Genomic DNA, 21,440 nt, shown 5'->3' with positions numbered 1-21,440 from the left:
ATTCTTAAATGCATGGACTAGGAATTGAATATCATAAGCCACGTAGAGGGAAAGAGGACTCCTGGCAAATGAGGGATTAGCCCCTGGCCTCGGAACTTTCTGTTTCAAAGGTTAGGATAGCCGGGCCTCACACCGTCGATGTGCGGAGGCCTGGAGGAGGGTTACAGAGCTTCAGGGGACAGTCCTTTCCATAGACAGTTCTGAGATTTCATGAAGGAGGTGGCATCTGAGCTAAGCCTTAAAGAGATTCATCAGTTAGTGATGAAGTTATCCCTTCTTCCTCTCCTCACTTCCCTTCCGCCTTTACAACAAGCTGCAGTTTTCCCCCTTTTCCATCTAGGTCCTCAAATCCAAATTCTACCCAGTGTTCTTATTGCTCCTAAGGCCGGTGCCTGTCACACACATCACCCTTGGTCTTGTAAGCCAAGTATTTATTTAGGAAGATCATCTCCTAAGAGTGTGTCTCAGAATCAAGGATGTGTGTGTGAAGAGTATAACGACAGATCCCTTCTTGCCTACATTCTGGAATCCATCTGTGTCTTGACCACGGTTCTGCCATTATTACAGCACTATTCTGCCAGTACTGCATCCAAACATTTGGCTTCCTGGGGTTCGATTAGATTGTAAACGGGCCTTGTGTGCCAGTCTAAAGGGTGTAGACTTTATTCCACGGGCTCTGTGGAACCAGAGGAAGTTTTTTTAAAGAACTGCGGCTAAGTCGTACTTGTATTATGTGAGGAATTTTCGTGCAACCGTGAGCACTGTGAGCGAAAGTGTGGAGAATCTGAAGAAAGATGAGTTAAGAGGCTTATGTACTAGTCCAGGCAAAAGATGATGAGGGCCTGACTGAAGAGTGTGGAAGTAAAGAGAAGCGGTGAGATATGATAGAAGGCTCACAAACCTAATAGAGGAGACTTAATGAGCTGTTGGACATGGATCATTTAGTCTAGAACCAGGGGTTCTAGATTCTCATTGCTTAGGAAAGGTCTCTCAGCAACTTGCAAATGTGACCTTAGGCAAACCCTTTAAACTCTCTGCCTCAGTTTCTTCAGAATGTAGAACAAATATAATACCCATAGAGTTGCTGTGAGGCTCAAGTGAGAAAATGAATATGGATTGATTTTTAAGGTATAAAGCAAAATGTAAGCATAAGGGGATAATGATGAAAATGATGCTGATGATGGTGGCAATGATGATAACAGCTAACACTTATCAAGCACTTACTGTGGAACAGGTACTATGCTGGGCAAATATCTCATTTAAACCTTCCAATCGTCCTTTAAGATGCAAGTACTCACTATTATTCTTCCTGTTTTACAGATGGGAAAACCAAGGCTTAAAGAGGTTAAGTAACTTGCCCAGGATCACATAGCTAGCAAATGGCTGATACTTGAGTTATTGTTGTTACTACCAGAAGCATTTTATTTTTCCTGCAGTCGTAAGTCCTTTCTATTTGCAAGTCTTAAGGTTGGTAGATTTTTCAAGAGTCTGGTTAAAAGCCTGAATAGGATTTTAAATGTATAATCCATTTAGGTGCTTAGATAGGCCCTGATTACTATTTTCTTTCCTGAAATAAGACTGATTCTAATTTTTAAGGTATTCTATTTCAGGCCCATAAAGAGAGGGGATATTTTGCCCCCAGAAAAAGGCCGAGAGGTTGCAAAGGAACTGGGCATACCCTACTATGAAACAAGCGTATTTGACCAGTTTGGAGTCAAGGATGTGTTTGACAATGCAATCCGAGCCGCCCTCATTTCCCGCCGGCACCTGCAGTTCTGGAAATCCCACCTAAAGAAAGTCCAGAAACCTTTACTTCAGGCACCATTCCTACCTCCAAAAGCCCCTCCACCGGTCATCAAAGTTCCAGAATGTCCCTCCACAGGGACGAACGAAGCTGCCTGTTTACTGGACAATCCTCTGTGTGCTGACGTCCTGTTCATCCTCCAGGACCAGGAGCGGATCTTCGCACACCGAATTTACCTCGCTACCTCCTCTTCCAAATTTTATGATCTCTTTTTAATGGAATGTGAAGAAACCCCCCACTGGAGCGAAGGAGCTTTTGAGCAAGAGAAGCAGAGAAGGGATGTCCAGGGGCGGGCCCTGAGTCTTGACCCAGACGAGGAAAGGGAGGAGGGCACCCCAAGGACACCTCAGGCCGATCAGTGGACATCCTCAAGCCAGAACCTGTCCCAACAGGAGACCCCGGGGCTGGAAGCTGAGGGCTCAGCGGTGGAGACACAGACCCTGTCAGGCTGGAGTAAGGGCTTCGTTGGCATGCACAAGGAGATGCAGGTCAACCCCATTTCAAAGCGGGTGGGCCCCATGACTGTGGTCAGGATGGACCCATCTGTCCAGCCAGGCCCTTTCCGGACCCTGCTCCAGTTTCTCTATACAGGGCAACTGGATGAAAAGGAAAAGGATCTGGTGGGCCTGGCTCAGATTGCAGAGGTCCTAGAGATGTTTGATTTGCGGATGATGGTGGAAAACATCATGAACAAGGAAGCCTTCATGAACCAGGAGATTACGAAAGCGTTTCACGTCCGGAAAGCCAATCGGATAAAAGAGTGTCTCAGCAAGGGGACATTCTCAGGTGAGTGGGTCCAATGGCAAAGTCACCGATACCTCTGGTTGCCTTTGATCAAACGTTAGCCAAACACGAGGAGGGGAAGGGTAACCATCGCTAGCATACATAAGTACTCTTCCCCCACGTACCTAAGTTACATGTATTTTACTTATTTCATTCTCACAGACTTGAGGGTTAAATGTGATGATCTCCGTTTTGCTGATGGGGAAACCGAGGGACAGAGAGGTTAGGTAACTGGCTAACTGGTTATACAGGTAGTAAATGATTGAGCCAGGATTTGAATGCAAGCTGCCCCCTAAAGCCCCATGCTATCACAGTGCTTCTCAAGGGTAGGTCGAGCTACCCCTGAGCCTCAGCCAGTCAGTTGGATGCTCACAATTGCCCTTCAGGATTCCTTCCCTGATCAAGTGTGTTTTGACCCTTCGGCACATACCCATGACAAAAATCAGTGACCTTTGTTCCCGAGGCCACTGAAATCCTTGAGGCCGTTTTGGTGACCCTCTGCATTCCCATCTGGAAAGCCTCATCTGTCTCTAATCCCTCTCCTTTCACTTCTCACCCTCCTTTACGCTGCTTATCTGTATCCTTCTCGCCCCTTCCTTGTCTTTTGATAACTGTGCCGAGGGCTGCCCACAGCGCCCTTATGTAATTGCTTAAGCACCCTGGTGGCCTGTATCCAAGACGGGTGACTGGCCCATGCTTGTCCTATCTTACAGGCTTGTGCTATTTTTGTTCTGTAATTGTCCTCTCTGTGTATGTTTCATTGTAAAACTTTGACTTCCTGACTTCTATTTATAGGGATACTTCTGTTTTTCTCTTTCTCTTTCATAATGCCTGTCATAGTAATATACATGTAATAGGTGGTAGCTGAATCCGTTCATTAATTTTGAAGCTTTCAGTAATATTTACTCCAGACATTGACCATCATGGTACAGAAGCAGTCTTGAAAGTTAATGAAATGTTACAAACCCACAGTAAACAATAGACCTTAAGTGAAAGTGATGAAATCTCCCTTTCCTTACTATAGAGGTATATTAACCAAATACAGTGTGGGAGCTTCAATTGGATTCTGTTTAATAAAAAAAATACTTATAAAATACAATTGGGGGTAATTAGAAAAATTTGAATATGAACTAGATAATGGATTATATTAGGGAATTATTCCTAATTTTCTTAAGAATAATGGTATGGTTATCTAGGAGAATGTTCTTAGTTTTAGAAAATTCTTTATTAATAAAGTAGTTAGGAGTGAAGTATCATGCTGTTAAAAAATGTCTACATAAATGTAAAATATATATAAATATATGTAGAGCTAAGGCAAACACGACAAAATGTTAAGCATGTGAAAAGCAAGTTGTCGTTGTACTATTCTTTCCACTGTTCTCTATGTTTGAAATTTTTCATAATAAGGATAAAAATATATTCCTCTCCTTTACATTACTTTATGGTTCAGAGAATTTGTGTTGTGACCCTTTGTGTAATTTTAACTGCTTACTCCTTAATCCTCGGAGGACACGGTGAGAATTGGGTGTGCCCAAGGCGGGGGATCGGGGGGTGCCGGGGAGGATGGGGAGGGGTGGACACAACATTAGTGATTAAAGGTATGGAGGAGAGAAGATGAGAGACGTAGGCTGAGGCGCGTGGGTGGAAGTCTCTCGGGGACGTTGGCTCACGCTTATGCTTCCTCCATCCTTGGGCAGATGTGACATTTAAGTTGGACGATGGAGCCATCAGTGCCCACAAACCGCTGCTGATTTGCAGCTGCAAGTGGATGGCTGCCATGTTCGGGGGGTCGTTCGTCGAAAGCGCCAACAGTGAGGTAGGTGCCTCCGAAAAGCCCAAGCGTCATCTTTATGAATGTGCGTGTGTATTTATATTAGAAAATGTTTAACTGGCCAGAGGACTTCGATTCTTTAAGTGCTAACTTGGAATAGGTTTGTTTGTTTTGTAATTTTTCTTTTTTTTTTTTTTTTGGCCACACTGCCAGGCACGCAGAACTTCCCTGATCAGAGATCAAACGTGGTCCCCTGCAGTGGAGGACTGGAGTCCTAACCACTGGACCGCCAGGGAAATCCGGAATAGTTTTTTGTTTTGTTTTGTTTTTTATATACTTATTTTGGCTGTGTTGGGTCTTCGTTTTGTGCGAGGGCTTTCTCTAGTTGTGGCAAGCGGGGGCCACTCTTCATTGCAGTGCACGGGCCTCTCACTATCGCGGCCTCTCTTGGTGCGGAGCACAGGCTCCAGATGCGCAGGCTCAGTAGTTGTGGCTCACGGGCCCAGTTGCTCCGCGGCATGTGGGATCTTCCCAGACCAGGGCTTGAACCCATGTCCCCTGCATTGGCAGGCATATTCTCAACCACTGCGCTACCAGGGAAGCCCTGGAATAGTTTTTTAGGCAGTGCTTCAGTGTCAGGTCACCGTCTTCCTTTTTTTTTTTTTTTTTTTTTCGGTATGTGGGCCTCTCACTGTTGTGGCCTCTCCCGTTGCGGAGCACAGGCTCCGGACGTGCAGGCTCAGCAGCCATGGCTCACGGGCCCAGCCGCTCCGCGGCATGTGGGATCTTCCCAGACCGGGGCATGAACCTGTGTCCCCTGCATCGGCAGGCGGACTCTCAACCACTGCGCCACCAGGGAAGCCCCTTCACCGTCTTAATTCTGCAATTATGAGGAGCTGTTGTCTGTCGCTCACTTGTTCTGTGTGAGCCCCTATGTGCTCCTGTATCCTTCCATCCTCACAGCTCTCCTTGCCCCTGAAAACATGCTCAGCTATATTTTTTAACAAATGTCACCACGCAAAGTACTCTCAAAATCACATCGAAGCGGGGCAGACTGTCTTCCAGAAGGTGGAGACTGAAAAGTGTCTTTAGTCACTTATGTCCTGGGCTCAGCTCTGCTAGTAACAGACGGGGGAATCTTAAAAAGCCACCTTCTTGGGCCTCGGTCCCCTTATCCGCAAGACGGGGGATGCACTAGGTCACGCTCAAGGTGCCTAGAGCTGCAACTCTCCCTGAGGCTGTGCCCTGATCTGTCTCAACTCTAGGGTTTGTCAACTCTAGGGAAACAGTAATGGAGCAAAGTGTGACTCCTCTGAAAGTCCTCTTGGAGTGCTTGTTACATCTAGTAGAAGCCACTGGGTAACCTGACAAACGCTGGCCTTATCTCCAAAAGACGGATATTCTTACAGCAGAGCAAGCAGTATCTTGGAGACCCTGTATCTCTACCTTTTTACAAACTGTTGGAAAAGACAGAAAAACTCCCTTCAAGCGTTTCTAACTTTAGTCTAGAGGTAGGCATTTTTTCTGTCGAGTTTTGCAGGTATTTCTTAACCATCTTTTTTAAGAAAAAAACAAACAAACATGGGGACACAAGCTTATTGTCCTAAGAGGCTTGTTATGCTTATCTCAGCATCTCTCCAAACTTGTAACAGAAATACAGAAAACAATAGCTAACTTTTCCAAAGGGGTGCCCTCACACCAGAAATCCGAGCACTCCCTTTGTGACCCAGACGCCTGCATTTGCATCCCCAAGTAGGGAAACAGAATCCTAGAATCACAAGCCAGGATAGCCAGCTGTCACTAGGCCACACTCCTGCTTCCAGAAAAAACTACAGCTGCCCCTAAACCGACCCCCAGCCAAAGACTGTCTGCTGTTGGGGGAAAAGATGTTAGAATTATCCTGATGACCTCTTCTGGTGTCTGCCAGCCTTTGTAAACCAGGAGGTCCTTACCTGTAGCTAAATGAAATCTTTCCTGGGCCATCAGAGGTGTTTGGGAGCATCGTTACTAAGATGACAGCAGCTGGTAGACGCCGCCCAGTGAAGAAAGGGCTGTGAGGCTCAGATCCCCCAACTCCCCTACGTAAAAAGCTGAGTAGCCTTGGGCAAGTGACCACCTTGCTGGGCTCCAGCCTCCCCATCTGGAAAAGGCGATCGTAACCCATAATGTGGTTGTGAGGTGTAAGAGTTGATACTTGCAAAGCACGTCGTTAAGTGCTAAATGCAAAATGACCTCAGTCCTATTTGGATGCTGGTAGCGTTGATGATGTTCCTTCCCTCTCACTTCCAAGAAAATTGGGGGAAGCCACCAATTCATAAAACCTCATCCAACTGGCGCGTCGCCGACTTCAGTAATCTCCTGAGATAAAGAGTCCAGAGGCTCGCTTCCCTTCTTTTTCCAGCTCTCTGAAATGTGTGCCACAGACAGCCTGCTCTTCACCCAGCAGAGAGAAGTTGATCGAGGTCAAGAGCCCACTGTCCCACAAAGGGACACTGTCAGAGCTGACCTCACAAATGCTAATCCCCTTTATCCCTTCCCAGAATGGACTGTAATTGTCTCCAGATTAAAATGTGCGGGAGAGGTGACCAAAACAAAAACCTGGCAGCCGATGTGAACCACACGTGTATGCGGCGTCACAGCCTCTCCCAGGGACGGCACCTGTTTAGCTTCACCCTGCCCCCCACCCCCTAAGGACTAGGTCACTCACCATGGAGAACTGCAGCTGAGCCTGATAGGGATGTAGAGATTCAACCCAGCTCAAGAGACAAAGGCCGTGGAACCAAGCAACTGAAGGTCTGTGCCAGGGCACCTCATATACGAAGAATGGCATGAGCTGTGGATATGTCCAGCCTTTCCCGCCCTTTCTCGTGATTTCCAGGGTAGACTGTAATTTACATAGTTATGAACTCTAGTCTCAGCTTGACCTTGGGCAAGTGTCTGACCCTCTTTAGACCTGTGTCCTCATCTCTAAAATGGGGACCACAAGAGAACCTTTTTCAAAGGGCAGGTAAGGCATGAGGATATGCGTGCAAAGCATCAGATTTGGTGCCTAGAACATGCAAAGGCTCAAGGAGTGTCAGTGACGATTATCCTGGAGGATTCTTATTAAATTGTTTCCATGAGGAGCTCAAGATCTTCGTCCCCCAAAAGCCTTCAGGTAACAAGCCCCCAGTTCCCTTCCTAAACTAGCGAAGTGTAGTAGAGATGGTTATGGGGGTAAGAAGAGGCATTTGGTTAAAGGCTCAATAAATGCTTAATGGTTAATTGAGATGCATATTCACATGGGCCTTTTCTTTCTAGGCCACCTTTTAACTCTTTGTCTTCTGAAAATTTGACATCCTCCACAAAATCCAGTCTCTCTTTTTTTTTTCTTTGCATTAATAGAATTCACATGCATATCCAGAAAGGAGTAAAATATGCCCACTGATGTTCCTTTAACTTTTTTTGTCATTTAATATTTAAGAAGACACTGTATTTTACTTCTGTTTTTCTCATTACTTTTAATGTAGCAGTAAGCGTAATTTTCTCCCCAGAGGTACTCAGCAAGTGGTTCATTAAAAATGCATGCCTGGCTTGTAGGAAGCAATGCTCTGGATCTAGAATACTTTATCATTCTCTATGAGACCATCTCTAATTATAAGCCTGATAGTCTGAGCTGATCTTCGCAATTAAAATTTTAAACCAACTAAACTGGAATATGGGTCGTTGTTTAGGGTAGCATTATATTCTTATATTTTTTAAAGCTACATTCAGCAGGTAGGGCACAACATTTTTTTTTTTTTTTTTTTTTTTTGCAGTACGCAGGCCTCTCACTGTTGTGGCCTCTCCTGTTGCGGAGCACAGGCTCCAGGCGTGAAGGCTCAGTGGCCATGGCTCACGGGCCTAGCCGCTCCACGGCATGTGGGATCTTCCCAAACCGGGGCATGAACCCGTGTCCCCTGCATCGGCAGGCGGGCTCTCAACCACTGTGCCACCAGGGAAGCCTGGGCACAACATTTTAAATTCCATTTCTTTTATTTGTATTATTTTTTAAAGTTCTATAAAAACGGTTGCTCTGTTGCTATTCAGTTCATCATGAATGTTGAAATCACAGAAACAGCCTTTTAAAGAAAATCAGCAGTGAGGGGAAAAAAATGCGTGTTCTGAAAGTGTTTTAGTTTTTTCTCATTTGCTGGTTACTTCTGAGGGTCCCTAACATTATTTGCCAAAAAGAGCCATTGCTTTAAAAAAAAATGTTAGGGCTTCCCTGGTGGCGCAGTGGTTGAGAGTGCCCTGGTCCGGGAAGATCCCACACGCCACGGAGCGGCTGGGCCCGTGAGCCATGGCCGCTGAGCCTGTGCGTCCGGAGCCTGTGCTCCGCAACGGGAGAGGCCACTACAGTGAGAGGCCCGCGTACCGCAAAAAAAAAAAAAAAAAGTTAGCGTTATAATAAGCAAGAAGGAAACAGTAGGTCATGGATGATTACAAATATCAGAATGCTCCGAAGACAGTGCAAGTGTTGGGCCAGGGCTGCTTGCTGGAATCCACTGTCATCTCCGGCTGCCAGAAACAACTTCTTTTCATTTAGGATGTCCATTTTGCCATTACTTAGAACACACTCAGCAAAAATTGCTAAAGTCATCTGGGTATCTTCAAAATCCATAATCTCAGTGAAGAGAAGCTTTAGATGTCATCTATTCCAAACCTCTCCCATGTCACGGATGAGGAGACTGAGGCTCAGAGAGGGTGAATGATTTGTCAGGTCACAGAGCATCTTAGCAGCACATCTCTGGGCCTGCCCCAGCCTCTTGCCCTGTCCTCCAAGCCATTATTTTCAGAAACAGCAGACATCCCCATCCCTGAGAGAACAGGTGCTCATAGGAAGCTCTGGGACTTTTTTATATTTATAATCACTAACACTTTAGAGCACTTAGCACTTTGTAAAATGTATATATTTTTAGTATCACAATGGCCCAAATTTTAAAGTTTCACAAGTTAATTAACCTTCAGTTATCTAAAAGGTGTACTAATCCAAGCACCATTCTAGAGAAATGAAATTTTGCCATGTCATTTGCCATATTTGCCATAAATAAATTCATATCTGTATAAGATAAACACATGTGTACATAAACATATATACACACAAATATAACCAGTGTTAGATTCACTGGAATAGCAATTACAATATGACAGCTTCTTTATTTCAAAATGACATAAGTAATAGTTTCTACTTGCCAGGTTTTATTTATTGTAGAGGTTGTGCTAGAAACTTGAAATGATCACACTTGTCAAGTCATTGATGGTAGTAAGCCATGCAGCTTATTAATAGAATCATAATTGTTTTCGCTCTGTCTGAGAGGGGAGGGGTAATTTTCTTAATATTTCTAGGAATTTTTCTGGGCCCTCCCTTTGATACACTTAGGGAAACTCTAACTGAAAGGATATTCCCTCTCTGAAGTGGCTGGTGTCTATGCAGGAAAATTATATAGATGGTTGCCATAACTTAAACAGTTCTGCAACTACACCACTAGAAGACTGCAATGGCCACAAGGCCCTTGTAGATTGTGGAGGCATTTTGTGTGTGTGTGTGTGTGTGTGTGTGTGTGTGTGTGTATACACACACACACACACACACATACATACAAATGTATGGAGAGAGATTAGATATATAGTATAGATGTAATCATATATAATATACAGATATAATCATATATAATTCATAAATGTAATCATATATAGATATATATTTTTCTATGCTGTATAGAGAGGTTTATCAAGTACCAGAGTTAAGAAGTGTATGACTGTTCATCCCTTTAAACTTACTAATCTAATTCTAAAAAACTGTTAATGAAATAAGGTGCTGTCATGGAGCTTTCTTCCTTACCATGAAGGGTTCCCAGTCCTGCACAGCAGTTCTGAACATAGACTTTAGAATCATATTTCCTGAGTTCAGATATCAGCCCCAACCTCTGAGCTCTGTGACCCTGGGCACCGGACTTAACCTCCTTGGACCTCCATTCCTTTACCTGTAAGATGGCAAAAATAAGAGTCTCTTCCTTCTAGGGAGGATATAAGGATCCAAATAGATAATGCATGTGGAAAGCTTATTAGCACAGTACTTTGTGCACAGGAGGCCTTCTGTTAGGTTCATTCTTATCATTCCAAATAGCAGGCACTAGTGGCACCGTTCTGTGTTATGCCAGGGTACGTCTCGTGGAGTTAGAATCCTAAAGTGAAGAATACCTGCTATAACGTGTATATCCCTGTTGATCCAGGCCCAGTCATTCAGAACTCTACTTCCCAGGCAGTCCCTTGCTTCCCAGCAAACTCTAGTTTGTAGGAATATGGGCAACAACTACAGGTACTCAGGAAGGAGATTAGGGGGATCCTCCAGGGGACAATTCCCCATACCCAGCCCTTCCCCTAGGTGTCCCAAGTGCAGGTTTCTCTGGATTCTCTGCATCTGCTGATATCTGATAATATTCCAATAGTTCTATGTCTATGCCATAGGAAAAATAAAGTGTGTATGTCATGCTAACATATACTTTTTAATTTTTTTTTATTGACGTATAGTTGATTCCATGCTAGCATTTAGTGAAAGAAGGCTGGAATCAAGCCAGTCACTGTGGCAACTAGGGTGGCTGCTCATCCTTTGTTTTGACATCTTAGAGAGCTGGGCTCTGTCATGTGTCAGCAACAGTGCAGTTTGCAGCTCCCCCCAACACCTGTCATGTTGCTAGGAGATTTCTTTCCCCACAATAGAGTATTATAAGGTACTTGGCAAGGAGGGCCTATAATGTCATACATTTACAGCCCATTTGTCTGATTTATAAGCCCAAACAGCCATTTAAAAATTCCAAATCAGGCTTTGTCAGGCAGCCCCACTCTTTTGTCATCTACAAATCAAACAGTTATGTTTAAAGCCATAAATAGTAAATGACTTCCCTGCACAGCCTCAAAGCAAGGTGTCCCAGACTCACTAACAATGAATCACACAGTGGGGATATTTACAAGCAGTAGCGCCTGAAAATGTGCCCACTGCTTTCTTCAGCAGAACTTACCTTTTCAAATAACATTTCAGGTATATCTCCCGAACATAAACAAGATGTCAATGCAGGCGGTACTGGATTATCTTTATACCAAGCAGTTGTCACCTAACTTGGACCTGGACCCACTGGAACTAATTGCCTTGGCAAACAGATTTTGCCTGCCACACTTGGTTGCACTTGCAGGTAAGGCTGATGACTCAGGGCCATGTGGTGTCTGACTGTCATATTTATCAAAATCGCATTTAAGCAAAAATAAGATTTCCAGGGAATAAAAATTAATTTTTTATCACCCAATATAGGACTGTCTGGTACAGGGTGATATGAACTGATCAAATGTATCAAACAGTCCAGTTCAATTCAGCAACTATTTTTTAAGCACCTACTTTGTAGTAGGTCCTGCTGATGCACAATTTAAAGCTGAGTAATGCATGGCCCCTGCCCCCGAGGCCCATGCTCTATGCCCTCTGCCTCATTTGTGGGTGGACCACAGAATTGGAAATAAAGCTGTTGTGTCCAGTTATCCCCATAATGTGTGTTCAGACACAGTGTCTAAGAAAGAGGCAGGGGACTTCCCCGGTGGCACAGTGGTTAAGAATCCACCTGCCAATGCAGGGGACACGGGTTCGATCCCTGGTCCGGGAAGATGCCACATGCCGCGGCGCAGCTAAGCCTGAGTGCCGCAACTACTGAGCCTGTGTGCTGCAACTACTGAAGCCCACACGCCTAGAGCCCGTGCACCGCAATAAGAGAAGCCACCACAGTGAGAAACCTGCACACTGCAACGAAGAGTAGCCCCTGCTCGCCTCAACTAGAGAAAGCCCGCGCGCAGCAACGAAGACCCAAAGCAGCCACGAAAAAAATAAAAGAAAGAAAGAGGCAGTGGGAGGCAGTGGTTAAGAACACAGGTTACAGATCCAGATTGCCTGGGTTCAAATCCTGGCTCCACTGTTTACTGGCTGATTTCCTACTTGATTTAACTGCTCCGTCTCAGCTTTCTCTCTCTTTAAAATGGGGATCATAATATTCTACTACAGAGTTATGAAGATTACATGAGTTAAGAGATTATATATATATAAAGAGAGAGAGAGTCCTTAGGAACAGTGTCTGGCACCTAGTAAGCGTTATGTAAGTGGTTTTCTTAAAGCTATTTTAGAAAATGTTCTGACATTGTCGAGATCATTTTGGGAAAGAGAGAAAAAGGGAGACTTGGTTTAACTTCACAGAATCTTATGTATTATTTCTAGATTTGCTCAGTTGGTAAGCCAAAGCAGGTCAAAATAAGATATACGCTTTCGAATATATTTTTTCTTGAATTTAAACCTTGTGCTTCATTCACCAAAGGTGTCGATTAGCAATAAGTGTGTTTATTGCTACATTTAGTTGACTTTTATTAACCGTGAAAGCAGAATAGTGCCTGTTTTGCTCACTGGCTTATCCCCTGCACACAGAAAAGTGCCTGAGCATATGAGGTTCTCAGTAAAGATTTGTTGAATCATTAAATGAAAATGAATGTATGAACAAACCAACCAGTCATATCTGCCCTTGACTTTCTGCCAGTGTCTTTAGAGAAAAGATTTATTTCTCTGTATTCCAGGTTTCTACTATACTCAACCAACTGGAGATCAAAGTTTTCTCCTTACCTGCCGTCTTCACCAGTTGGATAACAAGAGATGGTTGAAGTATTGCTATTCATTTTTTTAAACGGTTTTTAACCAATATACCTGAAGTCATAGATTCAAATGAGTATTGCTGCTTTTTAAATACTAACTATAGGAGGCTGCAATGGGCAGTTCTTTTTTTCAGAAGTAAGAGTCCCAAGCCACTTGACTATCCAGTTTTTACAAGTATTTGTCCTTTGAAAATAAATTGAATTTTTTTAAATAGTCAAAAGTAATTTGGAGGCACATCTGTTGAACAAGGTTTGCGATCAGTCTTGAAGTAGTACCGTTTTTGCTTAAATATTAAGTGTGGTGATGAAAACATGGGACTGATTTCTCCATGAAAGAAACTGACCCAAAGAAACCTTCTTGTGTGAACTATAGACTTCTATATATGTTTACTTTTCTTATTAAATGCTATTATTAACTGTTATGTTTATTTAGTAAATAGCTTCCTAAGGTGATTCCTTTAATCCTTTATATAGTGTTTGGTGTGTAGTATAGCGTGTTTAGACCATAGTGTTTAAAAGTCAGTTTCTGGGGTGAAAATGCCTTGCAAGGCAAAGTGTTAAATGAATATCAAGAAATATTGCAGTTCCCTAAAATTTAAAACCCAGTGACTGGACTTCCCTGGTGGCGCAGTAGTTAAGAATCCGCCTGCCAGTGCAGGAGACATGGGTTCGAGCCCTGGTCTGGGAAGATCCCACATGCCACGGAGCAACTAAGCCCGTGCGCCACAACTACTGAGGCCACGTGCCACAACTACTGAAGCCCACGTGCCACAACTACTGAGCCCATGTGCCATAACTACTGAGGCCGCGTGCCACAACTACTGAAGCCCGTGCACCTAGAGCCCCTGCTCCAGACCAGGAGAAGCCACTGCAGTGAGAAGCCCGCTCACCACAACTAGAGAAAGCCCGCGCGCAGCAATGAAGACCCAACGCAGCCAAAAATAAATAAATTAAATAAATAAATTTATTTTTTTAAAAAAAACAAAAAAAAAACCCAGTGACTCCTCTGGGAGATTTAGTTCCAAATAGTTCTTTGTTTGTCAATCGAGCTGAGGAAGCTTGTGTCAAAGAAACCATCCCAATCTTGATACCCTGTTGACCAGATGGGGGCGTACTGACTAACAAGTATGGATGGATAGAACCAGAGCAGAAAGTAAGCATGATTTGTACCATATACTAGAAGAATAGGTGCAGTGCTAGAGATGAAAAAAGAATACATTGGCATCAAGGAGCCAGAAATGCCGGGCCAAGACTGTACCCACACGTCAGTGCCAGCCTAACAGAGGCAAGAGACAGCTCAGTCTCAGAACCACAGTTTGAATTCATCTTAGAAGCCTGGAACACAGCTTCGAAGCAGAAATGGCTCTCCCATCTAGACTTGTCTGACTTCTGGCTGAAGGTCCCCCCCCAGCCTTTGGAATCTGAGAGGTTGAGCATGTCCCTTGTCTGCTGCTGATGAGACACATGTACACATTCACAATTTTAATTCCCCATTTGGACTCATTCCAGTTACTCAGTCTCTCCACGGTCAGAGGGTAATGAGAATTGGAGGGATGTGAATGGGGAAACTGTCAAGCAGGAAGATATGACGGAGTCTAGAGGATTCTAGGCAGGTATTGGCCTGTCCAGAGCAGCACGCTCCAACAGAACTATCTGCAGTGATGGAAACCTTCTGTGTCCACATTGGCCAATACACATGAAATGCAGCTTGCGTGGCTGAGGACCTGAAGTTTTTACTTTGTTTACTTTTAATTATTAATTTAAGTTTAATAGTCTCAGGTGGCCAGTAGTTACCATATTGGACAGAGAGGGTCTGGAGGACTCTGGCTGTTTCAGAAGGCTAACAAGTATCCCCGGAGTCGCTGGTGCACTGGCTGGAGACCAGGACTCCCCGTGCTGAAAGGCCGCGCGTCCGAGTGGGCCCTGGATTCAGTTCACGTGGAGCTGTGACCCGTGCTTACTCCCCTCTTGGCTGCTGCCGGGCCACGGCCTCCAGGCACTAACTTTCTTCCGCTCCCTCTCTCCTCCCCAGAGCAACACGCTGTTCAGGAGCTGACCAGGACCGCCATGAGTGGCGTGGGCATCGATGGGGAAGTGCTCTCTTATTTGGAATTGGCCCAGGTTTGTAGCCATTTGCCTTTCACCTTTTCAGTGTGTTCAACCAGTTCGTTTAACGCTGCTGAAACATTCCACTGTTGCATCTGTCTAAATAAAGATGTCACCACCGAGTCACAGAGGCCCCCCACTGTGTGCAACGAGAAGATCTGAGAGTTTTACGTTTCATGCACCGTTCACCCTGCTGGGCTTTGTTTGAATAAAACAACAAGGACCCCACCCACACGGCAGCCCCCTTGTGCCCCCCTCCCCCTGCCCCGAGGCACCAGCTTCACATGTGGGAGAACAACTCAGGGCATGGGAGGAGAAGGCATTCTCTCTCCTTTTTTGAATTCTCAAACACGGATTGGCCGAGATCAGACAGTGTCTAGAATTTCGTGAAGTCCAGTGATGGATGCCTCGCATCTCACTGCAGCTGTCCTGGGTTTTTTTTTTTTTACATCAGCACTTGTTACTGTTGACGTTGTGGTTCCATAATCCCCATACACACTTGCCCTCTTCCTCTATAGAGGGTCTGAGATCCAGCCTCAGCTTTGTCGCTGCATAACTTACTTAAGGCACAAAGCTAAACTCTGCCACAGTTTCCTCATCTGTAGGAAATAAGGGTGGTAATTCACACCCTGTCAACCTTACAGATTATTTTGAGGATCAGGTAGGAGAGAATGTTCCAGAAAGAGCACCAAAGAGAGGAAGCCCTCTCATAATACAAGGCACGTATGCAGAGTTATCTAGTCCCTGGCCTAGACTCACTGGCAATGAGTTTACACTCTGAAGGAACTAAGAATAAACTCTTTAGTTTTTTCTGTGGCCTATTAGGTTTGGCTTTCTTCATTCCCTTTCTCAGGGCAGTGGTTTACTAAGTCTTAGGTCAGGCAGTTTCAATCGAGATTTCTCAAAAGGGAAAACGGTGGATCAGGATTTCACAGCAACCTGCTCATTCTGACTTAACATTCAACAAGGATTTGTTATTTTCTCCCCCTGTACCAGGCACCACCCTAGACAAGAGGACATGGAGATACAAACACGGTAGATTCTCTGCCCTTGGGGCCATCCTAGGCCACTGAGGGAAACAGACACAAGCACAAATTATGAAAATCCAATGTGAAAAACAGCCTCATAGGGGTTACAGTTAAAACTGAGAACAGACATCAATCACAAGTAAAATCAGCAAGCCCCCATCAACACTGACTGTCCAAATTTGGAATTTGGGGGTGTTTTGAAACAGGCCTGGAGGACAGCTTATGACTTGTGCCCTCTCCAGTAAGTATTCCTCCTTGAGAACAATCAAATGACCCAGAACTTCATATAGGGCCAGCCCACTTGAGGTAATGATTTACTGTTGTGTCTATTTGTTTGCTTTGTGTTCCCACCCTGTGCCCTCCGCTGACCCCACCCACACATACACCCTGCAAAGAAATAATATGATTCCTGCTAAGCTCTGACAAACCTTGGCCGGAAGAGTTTAGGACAGAGTCTCCCACATCTTAGCTCATTTGTTAGACCCTAACCCAAGGGGTAAGTATTTAACAGTCAGCTTGGGGACAGGTGGGACCCTGATCTGTTGCATTTTCCAGTTTCTGGGGTGTAAATACCCCTACCTGGCCAACTTTAACAACTTGAAGTCACCGAGCTCAGAGTACAGAAGGGGTGCCCCCAAGGATGCTCTTAAGCAGGTACAAGAAGCCAACTCCAGTACCGCACTGCTCTGCTCTGACTTTCAGAAGGAAATCTATTATCAAGACAAGTTGGAAGCACCTGCTAAAACTGTCTGTCATGTTGGGCTTGTGATCTGCAGAGAGTTTCTTGAGTTAGTTTCTGAGGACGTTGGCTTTTCTCTTGGCCTCTGTTCAGGGCACTGACAGGGGCCCTGGAGGAAGCGCCCTGTAGGTTTCAGGGGTTCACCTGCTCAAAGAAACTTCAAGAGCAACAGACAACAGAATGGGTGTCTGAAAGGGGCCTGGACAGAAAGAGTGAGGGATGGGGGGACCTGCCAAATTTGGGGAGGGAATGAGGAGTGGACTCCGGATTTCTGAACATCGGGTGTTTTGCAGTCACAGCTTCCTCAGCTGCCACTGTCCTGAGCATCTGCTCAGAAAGGAGAGGGTGGATCGAGTGTCTCCCTCCCCGCCCACACTGCCTGCTCTTCTTATGTAACCAAACGACAGGTATAGGACAGTCACCCATGCTGCAGTGCTCCTGCACTGATCTTTCATGCTCCTCTTTTAGATCTCTGGCCCCAGCCAGCTGAGCTTTGACATGCAACACGGAGGATTCTGTTGCCGAGGCTTCCTTAAACAGAGATGACATCGCTGCTTTCTCCTGTGGGCTGGTGCCTTCCAGAGGCCACGCCACTTATCATTAGAGGGCAGGTGGAAGGGGAGAGGAGGAGGGCAAGGCATACTTCAGACCCCTGATCTGATACAGTGATTCTTTTAAGGGCACATATCCCAGTGGGGGGTGGGGGGTGGGGAGGGTAGGAGTGTGCCGAATGCTTACACATGGCTGGTGTCGGAACCATGGCCAAAGTCAAAACCCTGTAGTCAAAACGAGAGGTTTCCGAATTAGTCATCTGGGCCCTTTATTTCTTTGACCCGTACCGTGGCTTTTTCTTTCTTTGTAGCCCCACTTTAGAAAACAGAGTCTGACCCCCTTTTGGTCACTTCCCTGCAGTTTCACAATGCCCACCAGTTGGCCGCCTGGTGTTTGCACCACATCTGCACCAACTACAACAGTGTTTGTTCCAAGTTCCGCAAGGAAATCAAATCGAAATCTGCAGGTGAGGCCGTGCGGTCCCCATCTGTCCGGTTCTCATCACCTGTGACTGCCCTCGAGAAGGAACACGGGCAGCCCCCAGCTCATGGAGAATTCCTTGTACGGTAGTCACAGATTCATGTGGTGTGACCCAAGGAATTGGAGGTTGGAAATCGTCTCTGGAGAACTTCACGGCCGGGGGGATCTGGGCGGGGGGGGTGGGGATCAGGATGCCCTGCTGTGGAGCGAGCAGAGATTGCTGGCTCGCCCTTGTCCGGGGAGGCATGCTTGGGAGCGAGCTTACGCTCTGAAATGAAGGGATCCTGGGTTCAGGCTCTCTGTGTCCAGCTGTGTGATTTTAGGCAAGTGATTCTACCTCTCAAAACGGTGGTGTCACAGTCTGCCACTGGCCCTACTCATAGTCCCTGCCCATTATTGGGTTAAGATGAGCACACGATAATCATATATGAGAAGCCTAAGCACAGAACCTAGCACAAAGAAGCCATGAATGAAGAGCAGGTATCACCATCTGCATCTTTCCTTCCCCAGACAATCAGGAATACTTTGAGCGGCACCGCTGGCCCCCTGTGTGGTACCTGAAGGAAGAAGACCACTACCAGCGTGTGAAAAGGGAAAGAGAGAAGGAAGATATTGCACTAAATAAACATCACTCGAGACGAAAGTGGTGCTTCTGGAATTCATCTCCAGCGGTCGCCTGAGGCAGAAAAGAGAAAAATCAGCAATCTGACACACCACTTTTAAAAGCACTACTGTAAAATTGGTCTTACTATTAGAGATAAGATGTAGTTCAGGTGTCAGGCACTGATCTTCCTCCACTTTCATGCATTTATCTTTGTTGGGATCAAAGCACAAGCTCACCATCCATGAGCCTGGACAAAAAGGGAAGTTGACGCTCACTGCATTCCTTAAACTTGTATATTTTTTGTTAGAAGGCTTAATAAACTTTAGTCCGTTATCTCATTTCTTTTTATACAAAGGAAAAAAAATCCAGCTTTCATGTTTCGAATTCCAAATTGGAAGATATTTTTATATGGTCTCTTGTAAATGAAAATACTGTGTATTACTTTATTTTACAAGCCACACATTAACCATGAAGTCGCCCTGTGATTCTCTTTGCCCATGTGATCACCAAGCGTTATTACTTAGAGGGTTATCCTTTTGTCTTGAAGTAAAGGGTTGGAATGAAATTTCCCGAAGTGCAAATTAGGGAGTGTTTCATCTTTGTTCTGCCGAATGGCATCGGTATAATTACAAAGTCAACTCCAAGAATGTGTAATATTTACAATATTTGCCATGTAAGTGCTAGTAATGATATGGTTATATGTGCCATGTAAAATATAGTGATAACACATCTTCTGTTGTGTAAAACATCTAGATTTAAGAGGATAATCTTTATAATCATTAGAAGGGCTTATTAAATCCCAGCATTATCCAGGGCAAACTCTCTGGTGGACCTGAATACAGAAGATACCGTAAGAGCATTGGTGTTCGGATTGCTGTGTTAGGATGTACATCTATCTCTCAGTGTTCCTTGATCTTGCCATGTTTCTGCATGCAGATTCTCCGCTGACTTGAATCGAGATGGGCAAGGGAAAGGGTCCCCGGACTCTGTCCCAACATCTGCAGGCTTGTCACACCTCCCCACCAGAAACAGGCTTCCTCAGGTCTCTCACCTGCGGCCAACTTCACTTTGTAAGACCCAGATTTTTAACTCTTCCCAGGGAAAACTCACGTTGCTGCAGAAGTATAAGAAGGCAGACCACCCACCGCTGCTGAAATTCAGCAGGGCCTGTGAAGGCACGAAGCTGGAGGCTGGGTCGTCTAGGGTCACTGCATTCTCCAACGCAGACGGGAATTTTACTCCAAGAGTCTAGGAAATGGTGCTATTGTGAGTTAGTTCTGACCCTTTGTCATTCTGAGTTTTCAGTGTTAAAAAAGAAAATACTGAGCACGGGAGTTTTGAGAGGCCGTCAATCACTGCTTCTCTGTAAATTAAAATGTTACAGCACTCACGCAGAGCATTTTAAGGCCACACTTCCATACCTGTCATGGGATGTTGTATCGTGGAGGCTGGGAGTTATTCTGTCAGGAAGTCAATTTACTGATGCTAAAAGCTGTTGATTTTCTTTCTAGCTTTCAGAAGTTGGAAAAGAGACAGTTGAATCCAAACTCCAATGTTGACAGCCAAATATATTTGAAAATCTATCCAGATTACAGATGGACGTTTATTACTGGCAGTGGATACACACCAGATTCGAAAGCTGGGAGAGGCCCAGCAATAAAGAGGCTCCTTTATCACCCTCTTATGACAAAGAGGGGGCAGTAGAGTAGGGAAGGATGGGATGATTGTAAATGCATCTACTTTAATTTTGGGTCAATAGGTTGTAAGTCATTAAGGGAAGGAGAAAGGAGACAGAATGAGAGGAAGAATCGGCATATATCCTATCATAAAATGGTAGAAGTTGAGTTTTCGATGAGTAGTCAGAATTGAATTTATACAACCAAAGCTCCCATGTGATTGTAATTTTGCCAAAATGTAATGGACATATAAATGAACCTGGGTATAAGCAATAATATCCACTAGTGTTTGTTATCAGCTACTGTAACCAAGTGGCTGGTTCATTTGGTTGATGCTGATTATGGCCTTTTAACCATGGTGGTTTGTTTTCTGTTTTTTATTTCACGAAAAGCCAGTAAAATCGTTTAGCTATAAAATGCCTCCAGTTTTTCTTTAAGGACTACCATCATTATCATGTGTATAATTTTCATTGCTTTTTAAAAAAACTATCAGAACTTTAAAGGTGCTGGGTCATGGGGGCTGTGTGTCCTCTAGGAACCAGGCAGCTTGAATGACAGTCATCTTTGTCTTCAGTATTGCCAGCAGAGTGCAATGCCATGATGTAAATGAGGGGTCTGGATCTTTGCTCTTGGCTAATATGGTTATGTCATTAGACGTGGTACAGTTCTGGAAAAAACAAAAATGATGTCTTTACCCTAATGGACTTCTTATAATCGGATTTTGGGGGATTCCACCAGCAATTAAGTCAAATTGCATTGGTGGACTCATGAAGATCAGTCTTTTCTTCAGAAGCAGATCTCAGAAAAGCCTTTGGAAAAATCTGTAAAAAATGTCTGGACTTCTAGGTAGTGTAATATTTGCCCAAGCTCAGAAGGAAGAAGGGTCTCCAGTGAGGTCACAAAGCGGGATTTTCTGAGTGGCAAGTTCCCTATGACTCCATGGAACGGAGTTGACAACTATAAAAAATAACCGCAGGAAAAAGACAGTGAGTTCCCAATACATTTACACACCTTTTAAAGGTGGGTGGTCCAGATCAGACACCTTTTACATAACGCATACGAGTGAGGTCTTACATATAGAAAGTCTTGGTCTAAATCTCTCCTATGGCAATGCCTGGCAAACCATCAAGGATTTCAACAACCCTATATCAGCATTATAGGAACCACAAATTCTACTGGTTTAGAGGTAACTCAAGTATT

At 44.7% G+C, this 21,440-nt stretch overlaps 1 protein-coding gene across 15 annotated transcripts in view; it reads left to right on the top strand.

The window, feature by feature from the left end:
* RHOBTB1 (Rho related BTB domain containing 1) overlaps positions 1-20,657 on the top strand; it is a 70,726-nt gene extending 50,069 nt beyond the window's left edge. For 8 of the 15 annotated variants that reach the window (XM_081248182.1, XM_081248181.1, XM_081248186.1 and 5 more), the window contains 6 exons: positions 1,611-2,590; positions 4,285-4,403; positions 11,419-11,569; positions 15,088-15,176; positions 17,841-17,946; positions 18,471-20,657. In XM_081248182.1, coding sequence (XP_081104308.1) covers positions 1,611-2,590; positions 4,285-4,403; positions 11,419-11,569; positions 15,088-15,176; positions 17,841-17,946; positions 18,471-18,640 — 1,615 coding nt within the window. In that variant the 3' untranslated portion in view covers positions 18,641-20,657. Of the gene's footprint in view, positions 1-1,610; positions 2,591-4,284; positions 4,404-11,418; positions 11,570-12,980; positions 13,623-15,087; positions 15,177-16,157; positions 17,586-17,790; positions 17,947-18,470 lie in introns of those variants that run through there. The other 7 variants (XR_014016990.1, XM_081248187.1, XM_081248188.1 and 4 more) reach the window with 7 other exon arrangements.
* Positions 20,658-21,440: the final 783 nt, after the last annotated feature.

Source organism: Mesoplodon bidens, assembly GCF_964165515.1.
Source record: "Mesoplodon bidens genome assembly, chromosome: 1".
Taxonomy (NCBI): domain Eukaryota; kingdom Metazoa; phylum Chordata; class Mammalia; order Artiodactyla; family Ziphiidae; genus Mesoplodon; species Mesoplodon bidens.
Note: the sequence above shows the minus strand (reverse complement) of the source record. Positions and strands in the feature narration are given on the sequence as shown.